We start from the raw sequence: 11,468 nt of genomic DNA, 5'->3' as shown, positions 1-11,468 counted from the left end.
TGCACCGCAAAGTGCAGGCGCATCGTACGGGTACAAAGTGGATCGTTGCTGAGCGATGGGTTTTACGAAGAATCCATTCGCACAGCCGATCGCAAGGAGATTGACAGGATGAAGGTGTTTGTGGGTGTCAACTGACCGTTTTCTGGGAGTGTTTGGAAAAACGTGCGTCGAAACCATTTGCAGGGCGGGTGTCTTGACATAAATTCCGGCCCGGACAGGCTGAAGTGATTGCAAGGGCTGAGTAAGTTCAAAGCTACTCAGAATTGCACAAAATGTTTGTGTACAATTCGGCTGCACATGCGATCACACACTTGCAAGGCTAAAATACACTCCCGTATAGGCGGCGACTATCTGTTCGCAGCGCTGCAAAAATAGCTAGCGAGCGATCAACTCGGAATGACCCCCGAGATCCGGTGTGCGTTCGTTTGTGAATGCGCAAACCCTGAAATATAGATGGTTTAACCATCGATAGTTATACCGATGGTTAAACTGTCAATGGAAGACACTAGTAAGCAGACACGGTGGGTTAATGGAATAGCCTGCGTGATGCAGGTTCGACAAGTTCTCTCAGGCATCAGGCAGATTCTTTGGGAACTCGCCAACACATGCATCACAAGCTGTTACATGTACCCTCTAGTACCAGAACTTTAGCAAGAAAGGATGTAATGTCAGGGCAGGCCTGATGTGACTGGACAAATGTTCTCTGTAAAACGCTGCAGAATGTGCAAATAATTTGCTGCATAAATAACTGTAAAATTCTACAGTTCATGGTGTAAAATGTACTGTGTTGTTGTTAGCTTATAATCAATGTATGTTTGACAAGCAGTACTGTTTATTTTGCACTCATGTGCCTATAGTATTTCTCCATAGAATCTGAAGCAGCCCCACTCTCAGCCTTTGTATAACTGTTAATGATCATAGGCTGAGAGGTGACTGCATATACAGGCAAAAATGGGGGATAAAAATCATTTTTATCCAGTGTGCAAGTAAAAAAAAAATTCTTAGTGGTACTGTGTGCATGCGGCAAAAAAAGTCACAGGCGTGGCCAATGAAAATGGGGGGGAGGGGTGGGGGGGGGGGGGGGGGGGGAGGGCGTGATACACATATGGGGAGCCTGATACACATATGCCCCCAATAGTGTAGTGCCAGATTCACGTATGCCCCCAATAATGCCAGATTCACGTATCCCCCAATAGTGCCAGATACACATATGCCCGCCAGTAGTGCAGTGCCAGATACACATGTGCCACCACAGTGCCAGATATGCCTCCACGGTGCCAGATACACATATGCCCTCACGGTGCCAGATACACATATACCCCCAGTAGTGCCAGATACACATATGCCCCAGTAGTGCAGTGGCAGATACACATATGCCTCCACAGTGCCAGATACACATATGCCCCCAGAGTGCTAGATATGCCTCCACAGTGCCAGATACACATATGCCCTCACAGTGCCAGATACACATATACCCCCAGTAGTGCAGTTCCAGATACACATATGCCCTCACAGTGCCAGTTATACCCCCACAGTGCCAGGTACACACATGTCCCCCCAGTGCTGCTTACCGCTACCGATGCTGCTGTGTGTCTGAGGGAAAGAGAGCGCAGCGTGTGCCTCTCCTGCCCCTCAGTCCAGTCCCTGGCGGTGGTGTGTATCTCAAATCAATCGCTGGTTTGTGAGCCAATCAAAGCTTGTGGTCCGGCAGCCAATCAGGAGCTGCCGCTGGCGGTCCTCGAGCTTTGATTGGCTAACGAACCGGCACCTCATTTGAGATGCACGCTGCCGCCGGAGACTGGAATGAGCACTGAGGGGCAGCAGATGCACACGCTGCGCTCTCCTCCCCTCACACACAGCAGTGGCTGCAAGCAAGGTGGTCAGGCCGGTGGCACTGCATACCGGTTATCAATTTCTTACTGGTACGCAGAACCGCCCCATACCGCCATATTTGCAGCACTGTATTTATCCAAGAATATAACATTTATGTTCTAAATAAGTCATGAGAATAAAACGATACTAGGGGGTAAAAGTAATAGGGTCCGAGTTGCCAGAGGTGCGGGACTTCGGGAGAGAATTTCAGTATTTTTAACGCGGCAATCATTTACAAGGCAAAACCAATCTTGTTTTGCCTTATAAATGATTGCCACTTTAAAAATACAGACATTCTCGCCCAAGGTCCCGCACCTTCGGCAACTCGGACCCTATTACATTTACCCCTGGGACTGCCTTTATTACATGCCTATCGCTTGTATATTTTAATGTATTACATTGGTATATGTACACATATAAATATATCGTTCATACACATTTTCTCTTTTTAGGTATTTTCTGGATTCTCCCGTGCACCGATGATTTTTGTCGTCTTGATTTGAGAACTGTTTCATTTTCAGTCCCTCCCCAAGAAGTGAGTAATAATAAAATATATGTATGCAGCGCTTTCAATGTTGCTACAAATTAAATAGAAAACAGTGAATTTTTGTTAATAGATCATGTGTATTTTCGTACATACAGTGGGCCAGATGTACTAAGCCTGAAAAGTGATAAATATCACAGTGATAAAGTACCAGCCATTCGGCTCCTAACTGTCATTTTTCAAACACAGCCTGTGACATGACAGTTAGGAGCTGATTGGCTGGTGCTTTATCACAGTGATATTTATCACTTTTCAGGCTTAGTACATCTCCCCCAGTATATTTAATTTTTCCCACTAGGGCCCCTGGGCACTGCTTAAGTTACAGATAAACAAAACATAAGTGGAATTTGTATGTGTGATGTCCTAAGACAGAGGACAAGGATTCATATGCGCCCTTTTATTCTTACACCTATACTTTATTTTTTTGTTGCCTTGGCTGTTCTTGCCCTAGTGTATTCATACTTGCCTACTCTCATGGATTCTGCGAGAGGCTTTTGATGTTTTGTGTAGTCCCCCACATTCCTGGAAGAGTAGGTATCTCTCCTGTGGAAGAGGCCAGAATGGGGAGAATAATATGGGGAATCTGCGATCCGTGAGAGGCTGGGCAGGGCCTAGTGACTCGATTCTATGATAATTGCATCATTTGCCCGTCCCCTATTCAAATATATGCAATTCGTGGTATTTTGCCATAAGGGGGACAGGGGCCCACCGTTGTACCCATCCCCACAGTAACAGAAATGTAAATACAGTATATTGCTAGGATTTTATAGGTACAGTATCTGTATAAGAAATTCAGTCAATATTTTGTATTATTTCTAGAGATGTGCGGCGGGCACGTTTTGTGTTTTGGTTTTGGATCTGGATCCTCACTCGTGTTTTGTATCTGGATTGGTTTTGCCAAAACCACCCTTCCGGGTTTTGGTTTTGGTTTTGGATCTGGATGATTTTTGAAAACAAAACACAAAAACAGCTAAAATCACAGAATTTGGGGGTAATTTTGATCCTACAGTATTATTAACCTCAATAATATTCATTTCCACTCATTTCCAGTCTATTCTGAACACCTCACAATATTGTTTATCGGCCAAAAGGTTGCACCAAGGTCGCTGGATGACTTTGCTAAGCGACACAAACGTCTGGCCCATCTAGGAGTGGCACTGCAGTGGCAGACAGGATGGCACTTTTAAAAACTAGGCCCCAAACAGCACATAATGCAAAAAAGAAAAAGAGGTGCAATGAGGTAGTTGAATGGTTAAGCTAAGCGACACAAGTGTGCGGCACAAACACCTGGCCCATCTAGGAGTGGCACTGCAGTGGCAGACAGGATGGCACATTTAAAAACTAGGCCCCAAAGAGCACCTCATGCAAAGAAAAAAAAGAGGTGGAATGAGGTAGCTGGATGACTTTGCTAAGCGACACAAGTGTGTGGCACAAACATCCGGCCCATCTAGGAGTGGCATGCAGTGGCTGAATGTCGAAGGTGGCCCGTAATTTTTCATGCCACCGACAGCATCTCCTGCATGCCCCTGTCATTTAAAAAAAAATCTGCACCACCAAATTAATTGTATGTGCAAAACATGGGACGTGCTGGAATTTGCCCAGATGTAATACACGCACAATATTGGTGGACTTATACGGCAGTACCCCTTAACTTATACGGGTGCACCACTGGACTGGACTTATACGTCAGTATCCCTGGACTTATACGGCAGTACCCCATAACTTATTCGGCTGCACCACTGCACTGGACTCATAAGGCAGTTCCCCCGGACTTATACGGCAGTACCCCTAAACTTATACGGCTGCACCACTGGACTGGACTTATACGGCAGTACCCCTGGACTTATACGGCAGTACCCCTGAACTTATACGGCTGCACCACTGGACTGGACTTATATGGCAGTACCCCTGGATTTATACAGCAGTACCCCTAGACCTATACGGCAGTACCACTGGACTTATACGGATGTACCCCTGAACTTATATTGCTGCCTCACTGCACTGGACTTATACGGCAGTACCACTGGACTTATACGGCAGTACCCCTGAACTTATACGGTTGCACCACTGGACTGGACTTATACGGCAGTTCCCCTAGACTTATATGGCAGTACCCCTGAACTTATACAGCTGCACCACTGGACTGGACTTATACGGCAGTACCCCATGACTTATACAGCAGTACCCCTAGACCTATACGGCAGTACCACTGGACTTATACGGAAGTACCCCTGAACTTATATGGCTGCCTCACTGGACTGGACTTATAAGGCAGTACCACTGGATTTATGCGGCAGTACCCCTGAATTTATATGGCAGTACCCCTGAACTTATATGGCTGCACCACTGGACTGGACATATATGGCAGTACCCCATGACTTATACGGCAGTACCCCTGGACATATACGGCAGTACCCCTGAACTTATACGGCAGTACCCCTGAACTTATACATCTGCACCACTGGACTGGACTCATACGGCAGTACCCCTGGACATATACGGCAGTACCCCTGAACTTATACGGCAGTACCCCTGAACTTATACAGCTGCACCACTGGACTGGACTTATATGGCAGTACCCCTGGACTTATACGGCAGTACCCCTGGACTTATATGGCTGTCTCACTAGACTGGACTTAGAAGGCAGTACCACTGGACTTATGCGGCAGTACCCCTGAAATTATATGGCAGTACCCCTGAACTTATATGGCTGCACCACTGGACTGGACATATATGGCAGTACCCCATGACTTATACGGCAGTAACCCTGGACATATACGGCAGTACCCCTGAACTTATACGGCAGTACCCCTGAACTTATACATCTGCACCACTGGACTGGACTCATACGGCAGTACCCCTGGACATATACGGCAGTACCCCTGAACTTATACGCAGTACCCCTGAACTTATACAGCTGCACCACTGGACTGGACTTATATGGCAGTACCCCTGGACTTATACGGCAGTACCCCTGGACTTATACGGCAGTACCCCTGAACTTATACGGCAGTACCCCTGGACTTATACGGCAGTACCCCTGAACTTAAGCGGCTGCACCACTGGACTGGACATATATACGGCAGTACCACTGGACTTATACAGCAGTACCCCTGAACTTATACGGCTGCACCACTGGACTGGACTTATACGGCAGTACCACTGGACTTATACAGCAGTACCCCTGAACTTATACGGCAGTACCACTGAACTTATACAGCTGCACCACTGGACTGGACTTATATGGCAGTACCCCTGGACTTATACGGCAGTACCCCTGGACTTATACGGCAGTACTCCTGAACTTAAGCGGCTGCACCACTGGACTGGACATATATATACGGCAGTACCACTGGACTTATACAGCAGTACCCCTGAACTTATACGGCTGCACCACTGGACTGGACTTATACGGCAGTACCACTGGACTTATACAGCAGTACCCCTGAACTTATATGACAGTACCCCTGAACTTATACGGCTGCACCACTGGACTGGACTTATATGGCAGTACCCCTGGACTTATACAGCAGCAGCACTGGACTTATGGCAGCACAGGACACCACCACTGGACTTATGGCAGCACAGGACACCACCACTGGACTGGACTTATACAGCAGCACTGGACTTATGACAGCACAGGACACCACCTCTGTGACTGGACTGATGCAGCACAAGACAGCACTGGAATGACACATAAGAGCAGGTCGCCACCCCACGTGCCACACCACTTTCCCGCACAGACATGGCGAAAATGGCGGCGATGCGCGGCTCCTTATATGGAATCCAAAACCTGTGAGAATCCGACAGCGGGATGATGACGTTTTGCCTCGTTCTGGTTTCCGAGTCTGCCTGGCTCGGAACGTGATGTTTGGGTTGGGTTCGGTTCTCAGGGAACCGAACCCGTTCATCCCTAATTATTTCTAGAGATGTGCGTGGACCCCCGTGTTTTGTTTTTGTCAAAACCCCCTCTGTGTTTTGTTTTTGTTTTCCAGTTTTGGCAAAACCGCCCTCGCGTGTTTTGGTTTTGGATCTTCCACACTAGCATCCTTCATTTCTATGTCACCATCTTTACTTGTACTACTCATCCCCACATTTGCAGAGGGTGCAGAAATGGTGAATGCGGTGACTTATCTACGAGTATGGATGTATCAATTATCGCATGCAGGGACAGAGCTTGCGAAAAAAGCTCTGTCCCTGCGATGCCACTCCTTAGCCAAATTAGGGTATGTTTCATGAAAAATACCCCAATTATGTGTTACCACCGCTACCATCCCCTACCCAATGCGGTGACTTCACCCACCGATGATCATGCTCACCAACACCCAGAGATCAGTGGTCGGTGCTACATCAGGGCTCCCTGCTGCTGTGACCTCCGCTGCTGTAAAGTGAGCAGCAGTGAGCCCTGATGACCAGCAGCCTGCACCCATCACCGATCACCGTTTTTTCTCTCGCAGTGATCAGCTTGTGTGTCCAATGGACACACATAGTTGATCACACTCAAAGCTCCCTGCCTAGGGACAGAAAAAGCTGTGCAGAAGTACAAGATCTGCCGTGAGCCCTGTGATGAGTGTCGGACTGGAGCATGAAGGGCCCACCGGGGGTATGCAGTGGTAGGGGCCCATGATTAGAGGTGTGGCCAGCCTCCAAAGGGGGTGTGGCCAGCCACCACCGAGGTTTGGCTAACCATTATAGAGTACCTGGTCTGGACTCCTTGATAATTTATATAGTATATAATGCTTGTGCATGCATGATAATGTGCAAGATTAATGACAGCAATGTACTGTAGAGAATACATCATAATCCTGTGTAGTATAAGGTAACATATGTATAATATATAATTCAAGTGCACAGTCTAGAACCTGAACCCTAGAGGAGGAGGGTCCACCAGGCAGTGGGGCCTACCGGTGGTGTCCCCTGTACCCCTGTGGGCCAGTCCGAGCCTGCCTGTGATTACACCACAAACTCAGGCCTCTGTAGATCCATGATCTTCTACGACTACAAGAGAGAGTTTTGACCGACTGCAATATGCTTTTGGGGAAGAAGCACCATTCCTAACCACTGTGTTTGAGTGGTTTGCAGTATTTTGGTGTGGGAGACAGTCCCTGGAAGACGAGCAGCGCTGCAGATGACCTGTGTCAGCCATCATGGTGGACAACATTGCTGCCATGTGGGACATAGTTGAGGTGGACACCAGGGTGACCATGGCCCAGTTAGAGAAGGAGATAGGCATCTCATCGGGATCCATCCGATTGATAGTCCATGAAAACCTTGCCCAGTAGTGATGACTCCTGGATCTACAGTTTTGACCCTGAGACTAAACAACCAACTGTGATCCGCTACAGAAGGTGAGAAGTGAGAGGAGCATGGCCAAGCAGATGGTGGCTGTTTGTGTCCAAGACTGGTCATGAAGCTACCCTACCACCCGTGCAGCAGCGCACTGTCACTGGGGACGGGTACAATGCCTTGCCTACCGCAAGTCCTAGAAACCATTTCCAGGTGCTGTCCAAGAGCTCTCGCTTGTGGTGCCCTTTTCCACCATGACAATGCACCTGCCTGCAAGTCCAGGAAAGTGGTGGATTTTCTGGCCCATGAACGCATCCAGGAGCTTGGTCATCCCCGTACAGTCCAGACCTTGCCCCCTGCAACTTCTTCGTGTTCTCACAAATCAAGTGCAAAATGTGTGGGTTTTGTTTTGAGTCACCAGAAGCTGCATTGAAGACCTTCATCCAGCTTGTAGAAGACATACCTGCTTCGGACTGGTCCAGCTACTTTTTGTGCATCCAGAAACTTATTGCACACCCCTCATATTTTTCAGTACTGACATACTGGGTAGTTATAATTATCTTTTTCTGCTGGTTGTATGCAGTTATTATAAAGGCTTTGTGTTAAGATTTTATTAAAGATGAAAATGTAACGAGACAGAAAAACTACAGTATATTGGAATCCAATTAATTAAATGTGACTTAGGAATTTATTTATATATAAAAAGAGTTGATAGAAGAGATTTTCTATCGCCGCAGTTTATCAGTGTTGCTAGGGCATACGAGTGCCGCTCAGCTCCCCAGAGATAATGACCCAGCAGTCGCTCGGGCCTACTGAGACGATTCTCTAAAAATGGAATATATAATTAATTTTAAATTTAGCTTAAAAGGAAACAATGTTTTATTTAATTAAATTAAGCACATTGCATTTTGTATTGTATGTATTAAGCATTTTGACAAAAAACTAATAGACTGCGCTAATGATTCACTTAGCCGGTGATTCCCAATTAAAAACAATTTATTATACATATAAATAGTTTGCACAAAAATATATAATTAAGGAATACTGATTCCTCACATTAATGAGAGAACGTACAAATAAAGTGTCCATCTCATGTAAATATCATTCTCTTATTCACAATGTGTCTGAGAGCAGATAGACAGTTGATAAAGCTGAATATTTATCGTATATAAATCACTTTAAGAGGTCTAAGAACACTGTACGCTATCTACGTAAGAAGTACCGTAAGGGTACGCAAGTTGCATAGCGATCGCTCAGCCGTAGTCGAGACGCTCGTGCGTCACGTTCGCTTACGGCCCAGTGATCACAGGCAGGCACGCTATTGGCTGCCGACTAACGTAATGATTCGCTATAGCGTAGCGTACGCTCGGGACCACGAGGAGATCACCAGCGGTGCAGGCGCTTACAACGTTTAAACCTTTATATCTATACCTTTAACAGTGAGATACACAGTATACCTTAGTGTAGAGACAGAGTGTAAGTGCAACCTGGTGTAACCTGATTAACTACAAAGCTGCTTGAGCGTCACCGACGCTCAGAGAATACTTAACACTATAAAGAATACACAGATACCTGGGCTTAGGGTCCGAAACCTATTATATGTATTATGACTATTATACTTGCAAAAAGAATCACAGTACAAAGCATACACTACAATATAACATAAACCAACTAACCAGATAAACTACACAGGAAATACAATACAATACAATTAAAGGAAAATACGAGAGAGATAGAGAGAGAGAGAGAGATAGAGAGAGAGAGAGATGGCTCACAGTAAGACAATATGATTACGGAGAAAACTTACGCACAAGGGGAACGATCGCATGCGCCTCGATATCCAGCTCCCGATTATCAGCAATGAGAACCGTTGAAGAGAGAGACCTGGATACGGTCGGCCTGCCTATTTATGCCCCACACACAATACAATTCAATGGTCCCTACAATCTCATTGTTCATTGGACATAGGAATTCGGCTTCGTATTATAACAAAAGGTCATAGGTTGATTCATACAGGTGGGCTGTGACTATTTCCAACTGCTCAGGTGGGAGGGAAACTGGGTTTCCCGCCGCATGGGTAATAAAGTGCAAATAAAGTAAATGTTCATAAACTTCTTATGTCCATAACTATTCGCACGAGCGATTGATCTGTTTCAAACCAACACTGGAATATTTCTAATTAAATATTCTTCCGATGGATACTAAACACCACTGTATTACTCCTGTCTGACCCTTCGTATCAAACAAAGAGGGATTCCTCTGTTCATAAACATTCTATATTAACCAAACTTTCAGAATCTATCAAAGGGACCATGATCTACAAAATACATTATTAGTGAAAATATGTAATGATTGAGTCGCACGCTACGATCGCATAAACTCTACCGTAAATACGCATACCATGCGCCTGCGGGTGCCCGCGACTGTGAGTATGCGCACGTACGGGAGAGCGTACGCATGCGCAGCACGGACCTGTGTGAGGTGCAAATATGGTAGTGTGCATAGAGATATTTTTCTGACTTTGACAGTCCACCCTTTGGCAGTCAATAATAACTGCCACCTTCTAAAACATTTCAAAAGGAGAAAAATATATGTCAGGGGTTAATTCATTTCCATGGTTGGGTAAGGGAGGAGAGAGGAGTAGGTGTGAAGAGGGTATGACCTAGTGAGATAGCAGAAGCATGTGTGTATGAATCCGTGTTTGGGGGGTCATGTATCATCGTGCCGTACGTGTTGTAAATCAAGCTTCGAGGTATTGCGAAGTATACATTTGAATTCCTTCTTATCCCGTGGTACGGGTCTGTGGATGGGCTGTCAAACTTTACCGAGCTCTTTTCGGATTTTGAACAAAATGGGGAGCACATTTTAGTTGATGATACATGAATGGGGGAATATGTGATTGCTGATATCTGTGCCTGTATTCCCTATACTATGTGTGTCATTACCTGAGGGTTGTAGAAATGAAGAAAAGACATAATTACGGTAAATGCGGTGGTATTCTATGTCAGGTTAATGTACATCTGTCGGTTGAAGTTTTGTTCGGTATCAGTTGAAAGTCGTCTTCTTTGCGCTGTGTTGCCCATTAGGTGTGAGCAAAAAGCTTTGTCAATGCCATTAGATTTACAAAAAATGTTGGGCTAGCGTAAGTTTAAGAATTCTAGGGAAACTGGGGATCCATGGCAAAGTTCATGAAATGTCCATATCTCAAGTGGTCAAAACTTCTTCTTTGGTCTATCCGTTGTCTGTATAGCGTCTCGTCAACTTCCTCGTCCAAGTGGGTCTTTTTATCTTGGAGAAAAACCAGAAAAACAGGTGAAAGAAACGGACCGTAGAAATCGCATTTTCATCACATCATTGTTTCTATCATTGGGTCATAAATCAAATCCAGGTTAATTACAGTTTCCTCACTCCTCAAACTCATTACCTTAGTACGACGATTGCACCTCATTAAAGCCTGACCGCATCTAAATATCAAACCGATCGTTATGATAACACCTAAGATACATAGGAGAAACTTCCCAACATCCATTATGACTCCTTGAGCCCAGTCTCCCAAACCGGAGAACCAATTTCGCGGGTTCAACCATGACACCCAACCAGTCAGCTCATTACCTACAGCAGCAAGAGTGAGATTGTGTTTTCGGCGAAATTCCCACTTCAATTGGAGAATATCGTCCATCTTTTGGTCTATGACCTCGACCGGATCCTCGGTGCTATTCGTGATATACGTGCAACATTTCACGCCGTACTGTGTTGCCAATGTAAC

General features: G+C 45.7%; 2 protein-coding genes across 2 annotated transcripts in view; one reads left to right on the top strand and one right to left on the bottom strand.

The window, feature by feature from the left end:
• Nucleotides 1-11,468, bottom strand: part of RBM11 (RNA binding motif protein 11) — a 548,228-nt gene that overhangs the window by 127,436 nt on the left and 409,324 nt on the right. The window lies entirely within an intron of this gene.
• The window catches only part of LOC135050145 (stomatin-like), a 224,866-nt gene that overhangs the window by 164,830 nt on the left and 48,568 nt on the right, over nucleotides 1-11,468 (top strand). The window contains exon 5 of the mRNA XM_063956339.1: nucleotides 2,325-2,407. Coding sequence (XP_063812409.1) covers nucleotides 2,325-2,407 — 83 coding nt within the window. The remainder of the gene's footprint in view (nucleotides 1-2,324; nucleotides 2,408-11,468) is intronic.

Source organism: Pseudophryne corroboree, chromosome 2, assembly GCF_028390025.1.
Source record: "Pseudophryne corroboree isolate aPseCor3 chromosome 2, aPseCor3.hap2, whole genome shotgun sequence".
In the NCBI taxonomy this organism is placed as follows: Eukaryota; Metazoa; Chordata; class Amphibia; order Anura; family Myobatrachidae; genus Pseudophryne; species Pseudophryne corroboree.
The sequence above is the reverse complement of the archived record's forward strand: the minus strand, read 5'-3'. Positions and strand labels throughout refer to the sequence as shown.